Raw genomic sequence first — 24,598 nt, 5'->3', positions numbered from 1 at the left:
AGACCAACCTGGGCTACATGATGAGATCATCTCAAAAAGACAGGAAGAAGGAAGGAGAGCAGGGAAGGAGGGAAGGAGTAGGGAAGGTCCTGGGGACTCAAGGCCTGAGCAAGGACTCAAGGACTGTCCCTGGCTTCTTTTTGCTCAAGGTTAGCACTCTACCTCTTGAGCCACAGCACTACTTCCGGCCTTTTATTTTTATGTGGTGCTGAGGAATCGAACCCAGTGCTTCATGCATGCTAGGCAAGCACTTTACTGCTAAGCCATATTCCCAGACCCCACTTTGGTATGTTTTTACATCAATATGTTTTTTTTCTTTAATTGGTGCAGTAAAAGATTATCCGGTATCATGGGGTTGGGGGCTTTAGTCAAAAAATGATTACACTGGGAAAGAAACCAATCCTTTGAAATATAGTCCTAGCATTTTACAAAGCACACTGCATTCTGTTAGGCGTTCTTGAGGCCTAGCATGTTATCTTTTCAGTTCTTTAGTAAAGTACCATAGGTATTTAACTCCCTCCCTCCCTCCCCCCCCCTCTCTCCCTCCCTCCCTCCTTCCCTCCCTTCTTCCTGAGATGATCTCATTGTGTAGCCCAGGCTGGTGTTGAACTTTCAAATGTCCCATTTTCCACCTCCCCAATACTGGAATTTCAAGTATACACAACCACACTTGGTCTCTGTCTTTTCTTTTGTAGTTTCCTTTATGACATACCACCCACGATTCCCCAAGCATTGTAAGAATATAAAATAACTCTAAAGATTATTATGGTATGACAGTTGGAAAGCTCTTTCCATTTTTATACAGGCTAAAATAGGTCCATGGCTTTGGGCTCTACCATTTCTTGCTGATTCACTGTATTCAACAATGACTTAATAATTGCAGACTAGTTTTAAGAGAATTCTTTCCTTGGTGTTCAAGGCAGTGATCTCATTCGTTTTGGACATGACAAGTTCTGTCATTCCCTTCCTCTAGGTTTCTCACAGTGTTTGGTAATTTTGGAGGTGCGAAGTGGTTTACTGAATCACAGAAATTAAGCCAAACGTTCAGCAGCAGAGTCTATGACACTCATTTCCAACTAACCACCAAAAACTCCAATGTGGAGATGTGGCTCAAGTGGTAAGGTGCCAGCTTTAAGCAGAAAAAAAACAACCAACCAAGTGAGAAGATGAGGCCCTGAGTTCAAACCCCAGTTATCAGCACCAAGAAAACCACCACCACCACCACCACCACCGCCGCCACCGTAGTAGCAGAGTGCCTGCCTAATAAGTGCAAGACCCTAAGCTTACGCCCTAATATTGCCAACAAAATAAAAATAAATACCAAATAGGGAAAATAGCAGTCCATTCTTGGGAAATGCCATCTCCTCTTCCTTGAATGGATAGTATACACCCCGTCTCTCACAGATCCTTTTGACCTGTAACCATGCTGGCCACTGAGTCTAACTTGAGAAAGTATATGAAAAAAGTGGGGTCCAAAGAGGTGGGGTATGTCACCCAGAGTCCTGGAGCTAGTGAGCAGCAAAGCCAACACAGGTCTTGTGACTCGTAGCTTGCTTCTCAATGTCAGAATTTTATAGAACGTGAAGTCCACATAATGAAAAAACGTGACCAGATGTAGCAAAGATGAGTTTCATGAAGTTGATTCGATCATTTTCAAAATCCAAGGTAACTGCAATGACCCAGCCTAGAGTCTAGGGCAGCCACACAGATTGAGTACCAAGAATAGACTGCCCGAGGGGGACAGGTAGGTACCCAGGTGTTATGCACAAGTTAGGAAGAGCAGCTCACCTGTGATGACAGCATCAGGACGCGACTGCTCTTTCCTCCAGGCAGGAACAAAAACAGTGATATCTTTGTGGCCTCTGTCCAAAAACCAATCCACTGCCAATTTTATTCCTCGGCAGGAAAAGACTTCTTTGTTTCCATGGCTGAAAGATTATTTTAGAAGGTTTAACACCCACAGAACTTAATTTGATTTCACTAATTCAAGGTTATAAGAACAGGTTGATCACATAATGACAACAGTTAACAAGAGGGCTGAAATCTGAGAAGAAGTTGCAAAGGTCAGAGAAAAATAAAGGTGACAGTTGAAAATCAAAACCTGTGAAGGAGAAGAGGCACTGTGGCTCAAGTGGTAGAGCGTTAGCCTTGAACTGAAGAGGGACAGCACCTAAGCCCAGAGTTCAAACCCCACAACCACCACCACTACCAACAACAACAATAAAAAACTGTGAAGGGGGAAGAAAAAAATAAGACAATGGAAAGGATTATTGTTTACAGAATAGAGATTGTGAGTTTTCAAATGTAAAGTTGTAAAGGCTGATAACTAGTCAGGAAGATACAAACTCTTCCATCCTGACAGGGAAAGAGACAGGACATGAATACCAAAAGTTGAAACATGCTATCAGAAGGGAGGGAGGTGGTCAAGAACAGGGAAAGAGGACAAATGGAGAAAGGAAGGGTGGGCAAATGCAGACATAGTATTCAATTTAGATAGGTAAAAATAGAGCCAGACACTTAGGGGGATGGGCGGGGTGGCACGGATTATGGTGTATTGCACTTACAAATTGATATATTGAATTGAAACCTCTTTGTACAAATGCTTGAAAAGACTATATACACACATATATATCCATACATATTTTTAAGATTAGAATTTATACATACACAGATACAAATTCAAATCTTACAAAAAAGGAATCACACATTTAGAGAAAAATTTTGTAAAACAGCGGAAATCAGTACTTGAGCTTTTCTAAAACCTTTGCCTTTTCAAGAGGTTTTGTGTGTGTATTTCAATGCAGTGACTAAGTCACACACAAAGTTGACAGGTGACCAGCGAAGAATCCCATAGCACAGGCTCCCTCTGAGAGAAAGCATATTCGCAATGCTCAATCCCACATAACAGACACTTCGAAAGCCACCTCGTTCTGTTCACAGATATGAGTAGAGATACAGAGAGGCATTCACAGCAGATTAGCGGTGTTAGGGCCAACAGAGAATGAAAACCAACGCCCAGCTTAGAGGAGTCACTCAGCAAGCGTTTCCTGCACGCCAGCCTCTGCTAATACACTTAACCAAGTAATTCAGAAGAAGCTTGCCTACTTTCAACACAATCCCTTGCCTTTCTTTACACTTTGATTTCTGAGCATTCCACCTCTCATATGTATATGTGTGGATGCCTGTATAATGCACAGTGTGCATATATCTATACACATGTGCCCATACATGCACATGTACAGGCATACATATACATACATTACACACATAATATTTTAAAACAAATACTATATATATTACATACCAATGAATAGTGTACATATACTCATATACATACAATACATATATATCTGCTATAAAATCAATACTATATATAAAACATGCATTATATATGCATATGCAATGTTATTGAAAAGGTTTTGCTAACTTTCAGTATAAATCAAACATTATACAGATTAATATATTGTAGCCAAGCCCCAGGAAAGCCCTAGAACCATTTAACGGATCATTATCATTTTTAAAATACAAAACAAATAGCGTTATCTGCTTCTGAGAGGGCTATTTACAAGGATGTGGAGATTGTGCACTGTGGCACAGACCCGCCCGCCCGCCCGCCCATGGTTCAGGGCAGGGGAAATCAAGTACCCTGGCAGTTTTGAAAGTGACACGAAGAAAGAAAGGGCGAGGTAAAGTGACGGTTTCTAGGTGAGAAGGCCTTCCCACCAGCACACCCATGCCCCAGTCAAAGGCACAATGTGACATCACCTTTCCTGGAAATACTGAAATTGAATCAGTCTACTGAAGAGTAGAGAGCATGACAATCTCTCTTGAGAGAACATTTTTAGCAAGTATTGCCCAATACACCCAACTGGCTAAACCCCTCACTATATTATCCCTTCACACCAGTGCTTTGAAATCCATTGGATTTTGTTTTGCTTACTAGTAAACTGGTGATGTTTAGCTCGTCAAAAGCTGACCACTGCTCTGGCTCTAAAGGCAGGCTGCACCTGCAGATTCCTCCTGGCAGATTCCTCCTGTGGTGACTTAATTTGGGAAGGACCACTGTCCCTTTTACTTACTCTAGAAGTAGAAGAATACTGCTTTTGCCTAAAGAATTTTATTTTTCTTTGCCAGTCCTGGCTTGGACTCAGGGCCTGAGCACTGTCCCTGGCTTCTTTTTGCTCAAGGGTAGCACTCTGCCACTTGAGCCACAGCGCCACTTCTGGCCATTTTCTGTATATGTGGTACTGAGGAATTGAACCCAGGGCTTCACGTATGCAAGGCAAGCACTCTAGCACTAGGCCATATTCCCAGCCCTCTAAAGAGCTTTCAAAATCTATGTGTAACCAGTAGGTTGCATACCATTATGGGATGCACGGTCCTTAGGTGCTAAAACAGAACTGTTTCCCGTGATCCCGATAATAAAGGCTGTTCTCATCCTCAGCTCCTCACAAGGGGAGAAAACAGGCAATAGGGTGGAAGATGGGGTGGCGCATGAATGGTATAAAGAAACATGCAGGCAAATCCGGCACAAAAAGCAGAGAATGCCTTTTCAGAACACGTGAGAACTTCATAATATTAGCTGTCTCATTAGCTGTCTACCAAGCCACAGAATAGATTCTGACAAATGTCAGGAATCTGGGTCATGATAAAAGTCCTTGGCCACAGCATATTACCACAATGCATACAGGACTGGGCAAAATTAATTGACATCTTTTTTTTCTTTTCTTTTGTGTGCTGGTTTTAGAGCTTGAACTCAGGGCCTGAGCTCTGTCCCCTGGGATTATATTGGCCAGGGGTAGCACTCTACCATTTGAGCCACACCTCCACTCTACCATTTGAGCCACACCTCCACTTCTGGCTTTTTTTTTTTTTGGCCAGTCCTGGGGCTTGGACTCAGGGCCTGAGCACTGTCCCTGGCTTCTTCTTGCTCAAGGCTAGCACTCTGCCACTTGAGCCACAGCGCCACTTCTGGCCATTTTCTGTATATGTGGTGTTGGGGAATCGAACCTAGGGCCTCATGTATATGAGGCAAGCACTCTAGCCACTAGGCCAAATCCCCAGCCCCCACTTCTGGCTTTTTTGGTAGCTAATTGGAGATAAGAATTTCATAGATTTTTTCTTGCCCCAGCTGGCTTTGAACCTTGATCCTTATTATCTCAGCCTCTTGAGTAGCTAAGGGATTGCAGGTGTGAGCCCCCTAGCACACAGAAGCAATTTAAGTCTTAATTTTGTGGAGAAAATGAAGTTGGAAACCGGAATTAAAGAGCCTAACAGAAGAGGTGAATGAAAGGAACAGTGTTCCATTTGCATAGATGACAGGACACAATTTGTAAGGATGGCATCTGTTCTCAAAGTAATCTATAAGAACATTATAATTCCAATTAAATTCCACAAAGGAGTGTGTGTGTGTGTGTGTGTGTGTGTGTGTGTGTGTGTGCGTATGCATGCTGGTAATGGGTCTTGAACTTAAGGCCTGGGTGCTTTTTTTCCCATTGAGACTGGCACTCCATCTTTTGTACAATAGCTTTACTTCTGGCTTTTAGTTTCTTGGAGGTAAGAGTCGCATGGACTTTCCTGCTTGGATTGGTTTTGAACCTGGAACTCAGCCTCCTGAGTAGTTAGTTAGGATTACAGGTATAAGCCACGGTGCTTGGCTAGTAAATTTTTGTTTTTTTTTTTAATGATACGAATGATCAGTTGGTGGAGGAACAAACTCAAATGACCAATACATATATGGAAAGATTCTCGATAGCAGGAATGCAAACCAAAGCCGAAGTAAGACACCACTTCACAACCATCAGATTGGTAAAAAATAAAATTTGCAAACACCAGATGTTGCCAAGATTGTGTGAGAGTGGGAACCCATACAGCACAGGTGCGAGTGTAAATTTGGTGTAGCTATTTGGTAGAGTAATTTGGAAATACTAAGTAAGGTTGAAGACATGCTCTAACACAGTACTATTCCCTATCTAGGGACAGTCATCCTGAAGGAACCTACAGTTAGATGTCATGCAATTCGTTTTCCGATTTTATCCGTGGCCCAGTCCAGTGCCTGCATAGCACACAGGTCAGGCTAATGTTGTTCCTGTCTACCGAGGGCGGGAACGCAGGTTGTCCAGGTTAGAGTCCCCAGTCTCCAAGACTTTCCCAGCCAATCTCTTCCCAGCTCATGGGAATAAAATGGTACAACTAGGTTTCACCTGATTTGTTACCATCTTATAAATGTAGGATTTGGCTTCAATCTAAGTTATTGAGTGCCTATAACACACCTAGGATTTGATGTTAATTGTCTCTTAGCCTAATAGCAAGCCTGGAGACCTAGAATTCCCCTTTTTTAAATATGAGCTGGGAACCAGAAGCTCATGGCTGTAATCTCCGGTACCCAGGAGGCTGAGATCAAAGGATGTGGTTTGAAGCCAGCCCCAGCAGGAAAATCCATGAGATTCTTTGATCTCCAATGAACCACCCTAACAAAGCTGGAAGTGGTGCTGTGGCTCAAGTGGTAAAGTGCTGGCCTTTAGCAAAATAAGCTCAGGGACAGCACTCAGGTCCTGAGTTCAAGCCCCACGACTGGTACATATATATATACACAAAAACAAAACAAAATAAAAAAGAAAACCAAAGCTGGGGAATGGAAATCACTTGGTGAGAATCTCACAGGTGGTATGCAGAGAACAAAGTATCTTTTTAAAGCTCATTACATAATCTTAACAAAAAATGCTGCCTCTTTCCTACTTTGAATTTACATCTAAAGACTCATACCCATCTTCCATGATTAGAATTCAAATGAGCATAAAATATATTCATCTACAGGGAAGTAGATCTGTCTAGAAGATAAGGAAGTAACACTTCATCCTAAACTCTGTCTTATTATATGGAATGCATTAATGTATTCACAACTGAATATATATTTACTGTGTATCTACATATCACTATAATGCATGTAATAGGTTTGCTAGATTTATTACGAACAGAGAATTAATTTGCAAAGTCCAAGTTTATATTTGTGCAAAAGGAAGGATGAATTCTCTATCATTTTTCTAACAGTAAGATTTTAGATCTGAGGCATATATGTTGTTAATGTAGGTAGAATATGTAAATGGCAGAACAGAAAAGTTCACTATATATTTTCTTGAGTTCTGGAACTTGCAAAATTACAGACACAGTGCAACATTTTATTGTGACTGGCAGTATAATGCTGCTGAAATAAACATTTCCTGTCAGCTTGTCCTCTTCTGGAATACCTGAAGCATGGTAGCTCAAGTGTCAGATTCAAAGTATATGACAAAAAGAAGAAATGCACCTGCACGTTTCATCTTTACAGCAAGACATATGGAGTGGTACAAAAAGTGATGTGTGTGTAGGGGGGGTTGATGAATATTTTCATAATTATTTTTACACTAAAGTAATATGTAGTTGATTCTTTTTGTAAAAGATAGTCCCGGTTGGCCTTGAATTTTTGATCCACCTGCTGAAGCTTCCCAACTGCTGGGATTACAGGCATGCACTACCGCACTGTGTTCTTGAAGATAACTGTAACCACATTAGATGAGTAAGATTTCGAGCTTTTTGTAAATTCCAGTATGCAAAAATTTCTATTGGGAACTATGTTTCTGTCATATGTGTTAATATGAGGCTGGCACAACTGTGATATTAATCTAAATGCTATCGATCTTAAAATTTCAAGTTTTTCTAAGCCCCCCCCCTTGCCTTACCCCTGTCCAAAAGTGTATTTCCCTTGAATACCAAATTCTGATTTGTGTCTCTTATTGCTTCAAAAAGTAAACTTCTCTCACAGTGCTTTTCTTCCTACCTTCCCTTTCTTTCATTCCTTCTTCCCTACCTCCCTTCCTTTCTCTTTTCCACTAATAGGGCTTAAATTCAGGACCTGGGCACTGTCCCTTTGGTTTTGCACTCAAGGCTAGAGCTCCTTGACTGGAGGCACACCTCCACTTCTGGATTTTTTGGTAGTTACTTGGAGGTAAGAGCCTCATGAGCTTTTTATGTTTGGGCTGGCTTTGAACCATAATACTCAGATCTCAGTCTCCTGGGTAGCTAGGATGATAGATGTGAACCACCAGTGCCTGGCAGTATTGCTTCCTTAATCTCTTTCCTCATCTGTTCTGTTTAGGCATTTTTGTTAAACAAACAAACAAAACCTCAATTCTTCCCCAGGTCTCCTTCCTGCAGTCCTTCCTTTCCTCTGCCAAGCTTTCAGAGTAACAGTCTAGCCCGGTCCCTACACGCCTCATCACACAGCCCCTGGGCGTCCATCTCTAGTACCAAACTGCACTCCTGAAGACAGCCACTGCCTAGCGGTCAAGGCTTCCGCACTTTTTCTTTTCCTAGCACAAGGCAGGGCAATCTCTCCTTAAAGCCTTCCTCCTCTAGGGGTTTGACCATCCATCCATATATATGTATATATGTATATATATATATGTGTATATATATATTTTTTTGTCTTGTGCTTTGTCTAGCACTGCATATTTTCCTAACATGACCATTCGCCATCCCACCATTTTCTACATCTCCCGGAAGATATCAAAACATTTAGTATGAAGCGATTCTCAAGCCAGCTTTGGGATGAGCTGGGGTATGCGGCCTCTTCCGCTGCAGAGCGCTGGGCGTTGTGCTGTGAAGGAATCCCTCGGTAATTCTGCCCTACGTCACGACTGTAGATCCTCAAGGATCTATGACTCACCTCACTACCCTCTCCTTGCCAATGTCATCACTTTGGGACTTATTATCATGAAGGTAATAAGGTAATTCTAGATTCTTCCAAGTAAAAATAAATCATATTGTTTGGGAACGATCTAATGCCCTAGGTGATCTTGCAAAAGGCTTCTCAGAGTCACGTGCCCAATCATACGTCTAGGACCCCAGGGTAGTAAGGACGCCTCTAATCCACTGAAGAGGAAGAGGTCGTTTGCCTTTCAAATGAGCGCCAGCCTTCTGTCACATCACTGTCGCCTCACTGGCTCCTCTCCTGACAAGCCCCTCCTCGAAAGCCCTCGGTCTTGGGTTGCAAAGCCACATGGACATTCTCTAGCTTGGCATCAGAGGTCTTATGAGATCAGGACAGATCATTTGTCACACAGCTTTTCCAAGACTATAGACTTGGAAGTCACCCAACAGGAAACAATGCTTCAGGACTGTTTTAGGAATAACCGTCACACCAAAGATTTTCTTTTGTTTCCCCCCCCTTCACTTACCTCATTGCCACGTTGCTACCATCAATAACGATGGGCCTCAGGTTTTCACCATCATCCGCCACCATCTCCTGCATGGGCGACTCGGACCTCTGGGACTCTAGAGATGACACTTCCCGCATGACACTGTTCATCGGACTCGCGGTCTGATCGGTCTCGCTTTTATTTCCAAGCTTGACGAGTTCTCCCAAGATATCGTTGATTAAAGCATCGGTACCAAGTTTGTTGAGCACAAGCTGAACCTGTTCTTCGGAATAACCTAACTTCAGGGCAAACTCCAGTTTCGTTTGGTATTCTCGAACCACATCGGGGGGTTTCTTCGCTTCCTTGGATGGAGTCTGGGCATCCTCGGGTTTAAAGTCTTGCAAAATCTCACTGCGTTTGAGGAGGTGCGGCTCTAAGCACGGGGACCGACACAACTGCCTGTGAGTCTTGGTGAGTAAGCATGGCTCTATGGAAATGCTCTTCTGCTGCTCGGGCTCGTGATCAGAATGGGTGCTTTCCTCAGAGTCCCCCGAGCTCGCGGAGCTCGCGTGCTCTTCAGATCCCCCCCTCTCCTCCTTTCCAGCATGGATGCCATCCATCGCTGCCTTTTCTACCATTGGCCAGGGGACAGCCGCGCTTGAACGTGGGTCTGAGCTTTCCACATAGAGATGGCCAAGGTCATGTCCCAGGAGATCCTTCAGACCCATGAAGCTGGTACATGGACTCGACTCGACTTTGCTGTTGTTTCTGTATTCCTGAAGGCAGAGCACCCCGTATTCCTAGAGAAAGACAGGAGACAGTGAAAATGCCATACTCACCTATTCCTGTCTCCACCGGAGAGGCCACACCTGCTCAAGACGCCTCCTTTGTATCTTGTCCACACCCTTGCCAAGCCTCCTTCAGAAGAAGTCTCAAAGGAGAAAGGTCATGCCATTTCTCGGAGGTAACTTGGGAAATAGGAGTAAACCTGGATTTTTTTTTTAAGTTTTGTCTAAGATCCAGGCCTTTCCCATTGTCAGCTATGTCTCGATCTCTTATGACAGACTTTTTCCTGCTTACATGTCTGAGGATGACACATGGAACATGTTTTTAAAAAGCAGGTTTTAAATGCCATGACAGTTTATGGACACTTTTCCCCTAAAAGGTTTAATAAAAAATCTAGGTGGGGGGAATTAGGTTAAAGAGAAAGAAAGCCATGCCGAAAGGAAAACATGATTTTATCATGCTGATAAAAAGCTATCCTTAATTTGGATGAATCTTAGCAACAACCTAAAGAAATTTCAAAAATAATTTAGCAGAAGACTGAGATCTGAGGATTGTGGTTTGAAGCCAGTCCCATCAGAAAAGTCCAGGAGATCTTATCTCCAATTAACCAACAAAAAGCCTCAAGCGATAGAGCATCAGCATTGAGCAATAAAGCCAGGCAAGAGTGCAAGGTCCGGAGTTCAAGCCTCAGTACCAGTATACACACACACACACACACACACACAAGCTACTGAAACGAAAGGACATAGAGTCTAAAATGAAAGCCAACAAGGCAACAAAGCAAGCCAACAAGGAATTAATAATTACAAAGACAATTATATCCCTTGGCCAGTCATGAGTACTCCCATAATTCTAGATTAAGGAGGCTGAGGGCAAAAGAACGATGAGCTTGAGACCAGCCTAGGCTACAATAGGTGATTATGGTTAATTATCTCCCACTTATGGATAAATATAATCTTACCCCAATACACATGGGTTTTATGAATTCTGAACGGGGGAAAAGAAGATAATCTTTTATCATGATGCTCTCTTAGTCCATGGTAGGGACTATTTAGGTAGTCTATTTCATCCTATGAAAAAAACATTTTTTTCAGCCTATGCCCATTTACTGAGAGCAAAGTAATTAAGTTTTTCATATACAAGTGACAATAAACAACTATGTATATAGAATGAACAATGCTATTTCTGTTTCTTGAATTTTACAACAGAATGTTTCTGTAATGCATCAGATGAATTAACAGTGTGCCTGTACAAGTATTTTTAATTGCTTAAAAATAATTTTGTTGTTTTTCTCTTTTTCTTTCAAGACTATTGAAAATAGTTGTCATTTCTCTGCCAGGGACAGGTTAGAAAAATAAAGTTGTTTTCTCTACTCAAAGGACTGTAAAACCATCAGTGGCTTAATGATTAAGGAGATGCTAGGATCTGGCCCATGTAACATTAACCAGTTTCTGGCAGATGTCATAAAACACCTGTTTAAATAACTTACGAAAGAAAAATGGGAAGATACTTTCCAGCTCTTAGAATCCGTTCACTAAGAAAGACCCATTACATAGATGTCAAAACAACCACCACCACCACCACCACCAGTAAGTGACTCTCTGAGAACTCACAAGTTTGAAAAACATATCTGAAAAACTGATGAGCTAAATATTTCTCCATAATAAAATAAAATTTTATTAGTAAATACTAAAGCAGCTAAAAATTTTCAACAATACACTTAAAAATCTCCCCAGTGTAGAACTAACGCCTACACATTTCTACAGGAGTTTCTTCAGGCTTCATTTTCTGAGAAAATAAATAACTGTAATATCAATGTTCTTCTGAGATGGCACGCCTCATATTGAAGAGAACCAGACTTTCCTCATTTCTGCATGCAGGATGGATAAAAAGAAGTATTCCATAAAAGAGCTCTCCGCGTACATCTGCTCCATTATCAGAAGCTGAATCCATTTCAATTTTTCTATTAATATGGATATGCATGAGGCCCAATTATTTAGAATGAAGGAAGGGCTTTCAAAAGCATATCAGTACCCCCTGTGATTTATTAACGACTCTAATATACTAACACCAAAATGCAAGTCAGAGATCACAACAGCTTCCTAATAAAGGGATGCAGTTAAAAGAAAACCCCACTCCAAGGCCTGCTCAGAGCTCTCAGGAAAAGTCTCTTACATAGGGAAAAACCTATTGGGCGCTGGGCGGCCTTGGCAACCAGAGGCTGGTTGCTAAGCTGAGCTCCTTTAACATGTCATCATGAATGCTAGCACAGTGAAAGAATAATTTGGTATGAACAAAAGCCTATAAAAGAAACTGGGACTTAAGTGCGTCTGGTTTACCCTCTGAGAACAATGTAGCTGCCAAACCAATCTGGAAGCCCCGACATCATTGTTCAGTAAACCCCACAATCTGCTCTGACTGCACCCAGAGCGTTTAATGGGCAACATTTCTGATCTCCCCTGAAAAAGTTTGGCCTTTGCAGTAAGTGCTGTTTGTGAGATAATTCATAATGATAACGACTTGCTGACCAAACCCCTAAATCGAGCTAGGAAATATTATTTTAATATTGGGCAGCAGTGGCCTTTGGTTTTTTTTGAGAGGTAGGAGACTGTATCGGACATTCATCAAAATGTCTTATAAAAAATATACCTGGGAAGAGACATATGAATGAAATGTTTTGGTTTCAGGGTAGGTGAATTTTCTTCACTTTTCAAAGGCACAAAAGATCTTGCTAAGTTTTTAAACAGGAAATCAGGCACTCTAAAAAAGTACTTAAGTTATTAGCTTTCTAGTTTACCTTTAGTCTAGTGTTTTTAAAAGTATCAATGTCCTTCCCCCAATCTGCTCTACTAGATAGTCTTAGTAAACAGCTCTTATGTGCTAGGAAGAAAAATGAGATCATCAACTACATGTGGGGTTTGTTGTTGTGCTGGGCTTGAAAACTCAGGGCCCTTGCTTGGCTTTTTTTTTTTTTTTTTGGCCAGTCCTGGGGCTTGAACTCAGGGCCTGAGCACTGTCCCTGGCTTCCTTTTGCTCAAGGCTAGCACTCTGCCACTTGAGCCACAGCGCCACTTCTGGTCGTTTTCTGTATATGTGGTGCTGGGGAATTGAACCCAGGGCCTCATGTATACAAGGCAAGCACTCTTGCCACTAGGCCATATTCCCAGCCCCTTGCTTGGCTTTTTCACTCAAGGCTTTGACTCAACCATTTGAGCCCTGCCTCCAGTTATTTGGTTTCAATGATATTAGATGAATTTTTATGTATTAATAGTTAACTACCACATGCTTTTTTTTTTTTTTTTTTTTTTGGCCAGTCATGGTGCTTGGACTCAAGGCCTGGGCACTGTCCCTGGCTTCTTTTTGCTCAAAGCTAGCACTCTGCCACTTGAGCCACAGCGCCACTTCTGGCCGTTTTCTGTATATATGGTGCTGGGGAATCGAACCCAGGGCCTCATGTATACGAGGCAAGCGCTCTTGCCACTAGGCCATATCCCCAGCCCCATACCACATGCTTTTAACTAGTGATAACTCATACAGATTTTGTGCAACACTTAAATAAAAAGTTTACAAAGCTGGGCACTGGTGGTTTAAGCTTGTAATCCCAGCTACTCAGGAAGCTGAGACCTGAGGATCATGGTTTGAAGCCAGCCTGGGCAGCAAAGTCCATGGGACTCTTATTTCCAATTAACCACCAGAACCTTGAGTGAAAAGAGCTCAGAGACAGAACTCAGGCCCCGAGTTCAAGAACCATGAATGACAAAAAAAAACCCCAAACAAACAAAAACTTTACAAAGTCAGGCTATTTTTTAATGTGAAGGACAATGTAAGCTTGCATTGTTTTTTTTTTTAAGATTAGCATTCTATTCTTTTAGGTGACTTAATTTTTTGTTTTACAACAGCTCTGCTTTTTCCCATAGACAGGCCTCTCCTCGCCTTCTAGACTTTGCTGGTTAGCTCAGAGAGAGTTATCTCAACTAAAAAAGCAGTTACATGACTTGTAGTTCTTATAAAATGAAAGTCTACATGTATGTAGCGCAAACAAGGGCAAATGAGTTCTATCCAAACCTATAAGCAACTTGAATTGACCAAAGTGGTGAAGATTTGGTTGTGAAAACTTATCTTGCCAGGTGCCAGTGGCTCAGGCCTGTAATCCTAGCAACTCAGGAGGAGCCTGAGATTCAGGAATCACACTCTGAAGCCAGCCTGGGCAGTAAAGTCCATGAGACTCTTATCTCCAATAAACTACTCTCAAAAGACGGGAAGTGGGGCTGTGGCTCCAGTGGAAGAGCACTAGCCTTGAGCAAAAACAAGCTCAGGGACAACGCCCAGGCCCCAAGTTTAAGCCTCAAGACTGGCAAAAAATGAGAAAAGAAAACTTCAGTCTCTTAGAACATTCTCTTATCCCCTTATAAGAGTAAATGGTTGTCTTGATTCAATGTGGCACTTAAAATTTTAGTTTGCAGTAGTTTTTAATCATTCCATAAACAATTAAATGCCAAACTAAGTATTAAAAAATTAAATGCCACCTTGAGTACTTTTACAGGCTACTGACTCTGTTAATGTAATACAATGAGTAAAATTTACAAGTAACTATTATAAGAGACTTTAGGACAAAGGGTAGCATGATTTTTTTAACCATTGCTTAGTGCTTTAAAAATAACCAATATAATTTGGGAAAAACAAAATTGTGATAACATCTCAGAATGTGTTATCACGTGTAAGAAAAACAAATTATATTTTTCCTTAGTTCTAAATAATGAATGATGTAGACTGCACTAATTCAAGCATTTACTCAAATTCATCTATATATATATACATATAAATATATCTTCCTAAGCTTAAATATTAACTACTAACAATACTCATCCTCATTTCACAAAAGTTGCAGCATTGTCAACATTTTATAGACCAGTTAATTCTCTCAGAATTATCATAAACTCCAAGTATGGTTTCACTGTTAAAACTTTTTATCAGGGACCTAGTACAACTGGTCTTATAAAACTACAGTCTTGAACACAAAATGTATAGGGGAAAAAATAAATAATCTGAAATAGATTTTTACTCTTTCAGATCTGCAGGTTACTGCTGGTATTGTTCTAGAAACTCATTCTTTTCTTGCTAAAGTCTATCTAAAAGTTAAGTAGTGATTGTTGAAAAACTGAATCATGGTAATTTTGAAGATGATGAGGTAGGTGTAACTAATTATTTTAACTGCCAAAATAACCCCTAAACGACCACCCATTAAGTTTATAGTGGCTGAATGCAGCTTTATGAACTAATGATGACTTGCTAGAAATTTCTTGTATGTACTGAAATTCTTCTATTTTTGTGAGGTGATTGTTCTAAAAGTTACCATTAGCTAGCTTAAGGTAATAATTCACTTCCAATCAGGCCATTTAAAATACATTCTAGGAAAAAAAAGTTTTCTATTAATCAGGAATATTAAACCATAACCTCGTTTACTCAAAGTTATCTGTAAAGCTAGAATGCCATGAAAGTTGGTTTTGCTAGTTACCCAAATGGTAGTACTATGAGAACAATGAGAATAAAATAATGAATATGTAATAAATACCTACTGCTGTAGTCTCCGTGTCTTTAATTACCATTGTATTTGTTTGAGTGCTCTTCCGTCTGCATGCCCCTTGCTAACAAAGGAAGGATGTCCCTTTCAGCAGATTGGTTAATGTTCTGGGCAACAGATGTCTTACTAGAACTGCAGTAGAACAGCAACTGGTGGCCTGCCCATCTTCGGAAAACTTTCAATAGACTTATGCATATGTTCGCACAATAGGGCTTGTAGTAGAAATGAAAACCTCTTTTTAAAAAAAAAAAAAAACTCTTTCTGTTCTTGTTGCCCTTCCAAGTCTTTGTCTATGTCTGACCAGAGAACTCTTGAAAGCAACTGGAATGACATCTCCAATTGAATCTTTGAAATGGATGCAGAGATGGGGGGGGGGGGGGGGCGGCGGGACAGACCAGGTAGGAGAAATTAGAAAATGTCCATGAATTTGAAATTGCTGATAAGAGTAATTTTATGAATGCTTCCTGATCCTATATTTTATTTTACTTATTTATTTTTGCCAGTCCGTGGGCTTGGACTCCTGGCCTGAGCACTGTCCCTGGCTTCCTTTTACTCAAGGCTAGCACTTGAGCCACAGCGCCACTTCGGGCTTTTTCTATATATATGGTTCTAAGGAATCGAACCCAGGGCTTCATGTATAAAAGGCCAGCACTTTACTACTAGGCCATATTCCCAGACCCCTGATCCTATATTTTCAAAAATCAGCAGTTGGAACTATCTAGCTTTCTCTGTCCACCTCTCCAAACTAGACCTTTAACACAATGGAAAAGTCTACCAGATAGTGCCATCTTTTTATTATAGCAAGCAGGTATGATCGTGACAACTTAAGAAGCCTATGAATCGGACAAGGTAACAGCTAAACATATTTATTATTGAACACAACATCTTTTCAACTCCAGAGAATGAAACACAAAGTCATGAAGCTATCAGTAAGCTTCAATTTGCAAAATTCCAGCCTATTTAAAAAAAAACAAACCAGAAAATCTCTGCTTTACAGATACACTTCATAACATAAAGACCTGAACTTTCTAGTATACAAACACAATTGTAACAAGGCTTTCATTCAAGGCACCTGGTATCTAACTGTCTCAGCCCAATATGGGATTTAGCAAAGTTGAATTCCAAGGCATGAAAGTAGCAGATACTCACCTTAGCAGGGAAATACACAGACATTGGTTTCTGTGGCAGCTTCAGCAGTAACTCCTTAACACAATTTTAGCTGCAGCCTTCAGGCAGGCAAGAAGAACAATGAATGGCTGAACAGATGGACAGGCAATGTCTTTGCTTAACCTATTACTGAGCAGAGGAATAGCCAATCACAGGCCAGAAAGCTCACAATTAGTTGGCCGGGGCAGATGCTTGAGACAACTTTAGCACCCTGCATCACGTTTGCAGGATTCGAAGATAAGCAAGTTGATGTCATTCTGGGGTCTGCCCGGGGCAGCATGTGTATTAACTATGGGTGGGCAGCAACAATAGGCCATACAAAGCCGGCTAGTAGGCAGCTGCTCAGTGAGAGCAGTCATTATGCCAACAAGAAAACACCTGGCTTGGGCAGACTCGAGTCTTTCCTGGTTGTAATGCAGAAGACAAAGCGATCGTTTCTATTTTAAAGTTGTAAAAGTTGCATGTTTCTAAAAAGTTGAGGCTATCACACTGATCTATGAGCTTTGCAGTTTTTGTTTGAGAAAGAAAACGGAGTATGTCCAAGGGGCAATGAAGCCTTGCTAGCCGTCTCTTTCATAAATGTGTTTGTGGTCAATCAAGACAGAAGGTTCGAGCTAACCTATTTCCCTGGTAATAGTGGGAAATCTGTATTTTTTTTTTAAATGACAGTAGAGATAAAATCGCAAAACACTAAAAGGCCTATAGGCTAACAGAATAAATGAGTTGATTTTTTTAAGTAGGTTCATTATAAATGGAGAGGTAAAACAAGTTTGATCCAACTTGTGTCAGATGAGTCATCTATTGCCATAGTTAAACAAAACAAAGCTGCAATCATTCGAACAGCCCAGCTTATCTAAGCAGTAGGAGAAAAAGCTTTCACTACAGAATACTCGTTAGCTGTGCAATTGACAGTAAAAAAACAAACAATAAACCTTTCACTCTGTGGTAACATATAACATACTTGTGAAAACTATGTGTATTTCCTAAACTTTGAAAGATGTAATACTCAAATTTCAGCTGTGAATGAGTTAACATTAAAAAAATGGTTTTAGAAGAGTAAAAAGTTTACAAAAACAGTCCCCTTGGTGAGAAAGCTGGTGACAGCCTTGACTTTTTGTCTGTTTCAGACTTTAAGATTACTTGCTTATGAGAGCTGCAGAAGTTATATTTTGAGTAGGCTCTGATTTTGAATTCAAACTGCAAACACCATAAGGCACTGTAAGGGTATTGTCCATTTAAGAAAAAGGCAATCCCAATACTCTCTCTTCTCTTTTTTCCAGGGTAATTAAATTCCAGCGTAGGCTACTGCTGCTTTGTAACATACAATTTGCTGATACAGGTTTTGTGTTTATGACCAAATTTTCTGGGGGGAAAAACCAGCCCCTAATGAGGAACTCTAGGGATATAAAACTTAACTACAACATCTTAAACAACCTGAATCCATTTCTTTTTCACACATAAGTAGGAGTTACTCACAGTTAGGATCATTATGAATCTTTAAGAAAAAGTAACAACACTTTGGGATGCTGGCTGTGGGCTTTGTGTGCTCACTCAGATGCAAATCGGATTTTACTATGGACAAAATAAAAGACGATGATCTAGTCTATATGGTTCAAAGTTTTCTTTTTAGTTGTCTAACCTAAACATTCTTTAAGCTTCCAGAAACCTAAAAAGTACTGTTTTGAAAAAGAAAAATATAAGATATGATATTTTAGGTCATTTTCCTCAAAAGAGATCAGTATTATTCTGAAGGATGTGATTCCAAAAATGTTACCATTATTTGAAATCTGTGCCAATAGCTTTGAAGTAAATATAATCCCTAGGTTCTGAATGTCATAAAAGAATTACAAAGCAACCGGGCCCTGGTGCAAATGGCTCACACCTGTCATCCTAGCTACTCAGGAAGCTGAGCTCTGAGGATCTTGGTTCAAAGCCAGCCCAGGCAAGAAAGTCTGTGAGATCCTTATCTCCAATTAACTATTAAAAAGCTGGAAGTAGAGCTGTGGTTCAAGTGGAAGAGCATCCATCTTGAGCAAAGAAGCTAAAGGAAAGCTCCCAAGTCTTTAGTTCAAGCCCTAGGACCAGCAAACCCCGCCTCACCACACACTATCAAACAAGTTCTAAAGCAAAGACTGACTCTTTTTTTTTTTTCCCTGCCAAGCATTACAGTGCTACTGCATTAATGAAATAGTTAAGCCAAAGGTCCAACTTTCATAAGCCCACTCACGATGAATAGAAAGCACCCACAGTGTAGTTTGTGATGAATTTCAATGTGAATGGCACAGAATTCAAACTCCCTTTTGGGTTGAGCAAATGAACAGAGAGGAAGGAAGTTAGCATCAACTCCTTCTGCTCCCTTCATGGTAGTTCCTTTAAAAGGTGAAGAAGAAAAAAGTATCAACCCTGGGAGGGTGGCAGCGGCAGCTACTGAAATTCTGCTAACTCGAGATAAAGTGACAGAAAAGTGAAAAACTATAGCATACCAGCACGCAACATAGTCACAACTAAAACCTAAGGAAATGAACAGCAGCCATGTTCACATGAAGGGCTTGTGAGGTCCGTATTTAGGAATCTTTTCTTTTGAATATGCAAGGGACACTACTTAATATGAATGGGTAGACAGTGTCTTTCCTTTGGGTTTTCCCTTTCTCTTTATCCCTGTCTATAGTTATGACTCCATCGCAGCAGGAGAAAGACTCATTCAGCAGGAGAAAGAATCTCTTCTTGAAGACAAAGAATGAGAGAGAGCTCACCAGGAAGGCTGATCTATGGTAAACAATAAATAAATAAAGGCAGCGATCTATACTAGCCAATCAGACCCCGCTGTGGCATTTAGAGCATCTCCAGGACTAGTGGATAATGTTAAGCACATTGAAACCTCTATAGATGGAAAGAGAGCCCCAGTCTGGCTCTCTGAAGTCACTTGGTGCTGGTCCACTGTACTTCAGAGCACACAGGAAGAGTGGAATGAGCTCTGTTTGGGGTCCTGGCAATAAATGCCTGAGTACTACATACACACATTTAAGAAAGGAAAAATAAAAAAATTAAAAAAGGAAGGAAACCAGTATAGCTTTGGGTATTTACTGAAGTTTGTCATTGTAAGAGTGGGTCAGACACCTGAGCCTTGGGCCTTGTTGCCACTTCCTGAGAAATGAATAGGAAGTAAGGGAGATCGAAGGCCAGGGCTTGGAATCCATTCTCTTGGCCAGGGGTGATTCAAGTTGACTTTCTGGTACCTGTCTGTGACAATGGCCTCTCGTGGTCCTAACAATAACACCACAGAAGTAACCTTATGACCAGTTTTCTCATTTGTGCATCCAAAGGTTAAAAGGTAAAAAAAAAAAAAAAGAAAAGAAATTCAGGGCTTGGGGCTTTAGCTTAGTGAGAAAACACTTGCCTGGCAAGTGCACGGCCCGGAGTTCGGTCCTCAGTTCTGCCAAACAAACAAACAAAAAGTAAAAATTCGAAACCAAAAATTGTCCCTTATTTTTGAGAGTTAAAAAAGGAAAGAAAAAAAAATAGTCAAGCAATTAACCAACCAAACACGAAAGTAAATTCCCATACATAGTGACAAGGATGGAGCAAAGGCAACTGCGTATTAAATATCGGAGTAAGTCATGAAACGTGTCATGTAAAACTACCCTTCAGAGTGGAATTCGAAGTGCAAAAGACTAATGGCCAGCCACAAATCATCCTGTGTGCTTCTCGAGAGCCAGGTCAGCAGAAAATGTCCTGGTTCTGCTCTGTAGTTATTAATACTAGTTTCCTTCCCCAAACGAGGGCATGGTAGGGGTCAGACTCTGAGACTATAGCATGGATAAACGGAGCCACCCTCTCTCACCATGGTCATGGCAAAGCATGGCGGGGGGGTTAGGACAAGAGAGAGAGTGCAAATGATAAATGAATGTCAGGTGAAGGTGGGAGGTAGGAAGAAACTTTGACTAGAGAAAGCTTCTTTCTTAAGGTAATATGTGTGCACACACCTAAACGAAACGTATTAAATGGCCCTGTGACACCTACAGCTTGGAACCTGATGCCCAGTGTGCAAGACTGAGGGGTGGGTCCCCAGGGCTCTACCCCAATAAAAGAGAATCCTCCCTAAAGAAGGATGGGTCTTCACCTCTATTTGGACTTACCATGGCACCTCTGGTTTGGATTTCCCAGACTTCCCAAACCTATGGGCAACCATTTTCTAGTCTTTATAAATTATCCTGCATAAATTCTTTGCGTGCGTGTGTGCGTGCGCGTGCGTGCGTGTGTGTGTGTGTGTGTGTGTGTGTGTGTGATAGAGCAGCAGCAAAATCTAAGACAAACAGGTAAAGGAGGCTTGAGATGATGTTCGCATGATATGCCCATGGAACAGCAAGGTGGCTAGAGTGAGCAGCGGAGGATCAGAAAGGGAGGCCAGAAAGGGAGGCCGAGGGAGACCACCACAGGGCAGCCTTCCTCAAAGTTGTAACCTGCATTTAAACCGTGGGATGACCTTGAAGCTTCTGACTTAGGGTGTGGGTGGTGATGGAGAGTCTATATTCTAACATGTTCACAAGTGGACCTTTTTGGTCCATGAGCTCCGCTCTCCCCCCACTCTACACACCATCTTTAGCAGCAAGGTTACAGATCACAATGCTGCCTTTAGAAGATGGTTTGTTGTCGTTTCTTTTCTGTCTGTACTGGGCTTGAATACAGAGCCTGGGTGCTATCTCTTACCTTAGCTCTTACTCAAGGCTAGTACTCTACACTCTACCACAGCTCCACTTCTTGCTTTTTTGCAGGTTAATTGGAGATAAGAGTCTCATGGACTTTCCTACCTAGGTTGGCTTCAAACATCAATGATCAGATCTCAGCTTCCTGAGTACCCATGAGCCACCTGTCCACAAGACGGTTTTGAGAGAGAAGCAGCACGACTTTTATACTAATGTCTTACAACCTGGGACTTTCAGTTTTATTCCGGTGATCTTCTTCTATTTCTGAGCCTGTGCCATAAATTATGAAGTGCACATTCATAATCGACTGGGTATCCTGCATTCACATCTTTTATCATTCCATTTTCCATCGTTTTCATATCTTTATCCTGGCTATTTTTGCATGCACAGGCTCCCAGATGCATATTCAAGTTGTTTTGACAATTTTTAACCAAAAAGCTATTGGGCCTTTGATAGATATTGTGCTGTAGTAACTTGAAAAACACTATTGATTTATTTATATGAAGTTATCCGTTCAAGGCTAATTTATTGAGGCTTGCTTTTCCTTTCAATGGAGTTCCCTAGATTTCTTTATGGGGGGGCTTACACATTTCTTGTTGAACTTAAGATACTTTGCTTTTTTTTTTTTTTTTTTTTTTTTTGCCAGTCCTGGGCCTTGGACTCAGGGCCTGAGCACTGTCCCTGGCTTCTTTTTTTTTTTTGCTCAAGGCTAGCACTCTGCCACTTGAGCCACAGCGCCACTTCTGGCCATTTTCTATATATGTGGGGCTGGGGAATCGAACCCAGGGCTTTATGTATAGAAGGCAAGCACTCTTGCCACTAGGCCATATTCCCAGCCCCACTTTTTTTTTTTTAATTCCTGTGCATGGAGGCTTTTCTTCTCCCATTTTAATTTTTCAGTTAGCTATTGCTGGTGTCTAAGAAGGACTTATTCTTGCCAGGCACCAGTGGCTCGTGCCACTTAGCTACTTAGCTACTTGGGAGGATGAAATCTTAGGATCCCAGCTCAAAGCCCAGCAGGAGCAAAACAAGTTTGTGAGACTCTTAACTCCAAAGAATCATCAAAAAGTCAGAAGTAGAGGTGTGGCTCAAGTGGTAGAGCACCAGAGTTGAATGAAAAGAGACAGGGCCCATGCTTTGAGTCTAGCTCAATACTGGGGGCCTTGAAGTCCCAGTATTCATACAGAAATAAACAAACAAGTAAATAATAAAAATAAAGAAGACATTCTATAAATAGAAAATCTTCTTTTACTCCTGGCATCTGTACCTCCTTCTTTCTTCCTCTACTCATCTCCCTGAATGTGCTACTGTGTAGCCATGTGTACAAACACACCTGTGTATACACATGTGGAAATTAAACAATCAGCTCATTTCTTCTCTGTCTCTTGGAAGAAATACTTCATCCAATGGGTTTGGTGGGTGAGGGAAGAAGCTCCTGGGAAGCAAAAGTATGGTAATTAAATGTATCAATGTTCAGATAGAGCATTTCTAAAGTAACAGCAGGTTTCATTTAAAAAAAAGAAGGTTTTTTTTTTTTTTTACCAATTGTAATCTTGAATGTCTTTCAGTTTTACCAGGAGAAAGCTGAAAAAGAGCCCAGCACATGTTGAGAAGCACAAAAGCTCCAAATGCTACCAGCTCATAAGTGAAAAGTATTTCAGGATTCTAATCAGAGGAGAATCCACGATGGCCTATCCTACTTAGCCTGGGCTCATACCAATGAGTGAGCACCCAGTGGCCTCAAAGGCACAGAAAAGGTAAGCACTCATTTATGAGGAAAGTAGAAAATAAACACTTGCCATCTACCTGTTATTTTGGGGACTACTCAGACCCAAGACTCAGCGCCCAGTAGCACACTTGCCAGATTGAAGAGTTCCAAATCACTTTCTCCACCTGCCGAGTCTCTGCTCAGGTGCTTGCCCAGCACGGGGCAGTCTGAAGCTAAGCTCTAGCTGCCAACCCTGTGCACGCTTCCTGCCAGCCAGGCCAACAGTAAATTTCCTATCTCAACCCAATTCACAAAATTAATCTTTTTTTTTTTTTCTTCTTCTCGGTTGATTGCTGATTTTTTAATTGCACTTTAAACATAGCACACTGATACTCAGAAGCGAGGCTCAGCACAGAAAATCATTCTCCTCTCTCGGCTCAAGATCTGACTCAGATAGTAGTTACCTCTTGTTCTCTGCTGATGGTCTTTTCCAAAATAAGCTTCAAAGAGCTTAGGCCCAGTCCATCAATAAAGATAGGCAAGGAAAAAAATAAAAAACACAAAAACAAAAAGTAAACCTGGTTGGTAAGGGTGGGGGATGTAGCCTGGGATTCATCAAGCTCTGGGTTTGACCCCCCCCAGCACTCAAAACAAAACAAAAACTGTTGAATACAATGGAAAGTTGGTTCTAAATGGGTAAGCAAATGAGTGTCTCTGAAAAGCAAAACCAAAAGTTGAGGGAATGCCACTCCAATGAAATGGAGAAAAAATTTCTTTAAATGCACCAGTTCTTTATGGCAATACATTAAGGGTTAAAATCAAGGTTCGCTTAAGAAGAAATTGCAGGCTTGAACAACCATAGAAGACATAAAACCTTTGTTAATGATTTCTGTCCTCCATTCCACTCCTGACAAAGGATGCTGTATCCACAGGTTCTATGATACCTCCAGCAAAACCTCAAAAGCATCCATCCAGTGATGCCTACGTTTAGATTATTCTAGAAGGGCACTAAAGAAGATAGAAGGCAGCCCAACTACTCTATGAGACTAGCAGAACTATTGACACAACCCAACAGATGCACCCAACTAAACAAATATGTATACAGAGTGTCCTAAATGTAACCAAAGCAAATTACATAATACATTCATTATAATAATATACACTGTATAATAATATACATTATAATAATATACACTGACCTTGCTAATTGAACTCATAGAGATACTAGTTAAAGGTTCTGGTGCTGGGCTGAGTGTACATCATGTGAGATAACCAAGAACGTATAGATTTAGGGGTTGAGCAACAGCACTTTCTTAATTGTGAAAAAAAATAGATTTGGGATAAAAAAAAGAAATTTGTCTTACATAATTTTAGTTTTAGATACCAGTAGCAATCCAAATGGATCTGTCTACAAAAGTGTTCAAGAAATAAGTCACGTGTAGACACATGAACTTTGGATGGACCTACTCTGGAAGAC

At 41.0% G+C, this 24,598-nt stretch overlaps 1 protein-coding gene across 3 annotated transcripts in view; it reads right to left on the bottom strand.

The window, feature by feature from the left end:
• Window positions 1-24,598, bottom strand: part of Zc3h12c (zinc finger CCCH-type containing 12C) — a 42,530-nt gene that overhangs the window by 6,957 nt on the left and 10,975 nt on the right. For all 3 annotated transcript variants that reach the window (XM_048343795.1, XM_048343797.1, XM_048343796.1), the window contains exons 2-3: window positions 9,216-9,976; window positions 1,789-1,928 (exon numbers count right to left, since the gene is read on the bottom strand). In XM_048343795.1, coding sequence (XP_048199752.1) covers window positions 1,789-1,928; window positions 9,216-9,976 — 901 coding nt within the window. The remainder of the gene's footprint in view (window positions 1-1,788; window positions 1,929-9,215; window positions 9,977-24,598) is intronic.

This window comes from Perognathus longimembris, chromosome 3 (assembly GCF_023159225.1).
Source record: "Perognathus longimembris pacificus isolate PPM17 chromosome 3, ASM2315922v1, whole genome shotgun sequence".
Lineage (NCBI taxonomy): Eukaryota > Metazoa > Chordata > Mammalia > Rodentia > Heteromyidae > Perognathus > Perognathus longimembris.
This window is presented reverse-complemented; position numbering and strand designations above follow the sequence as displayed.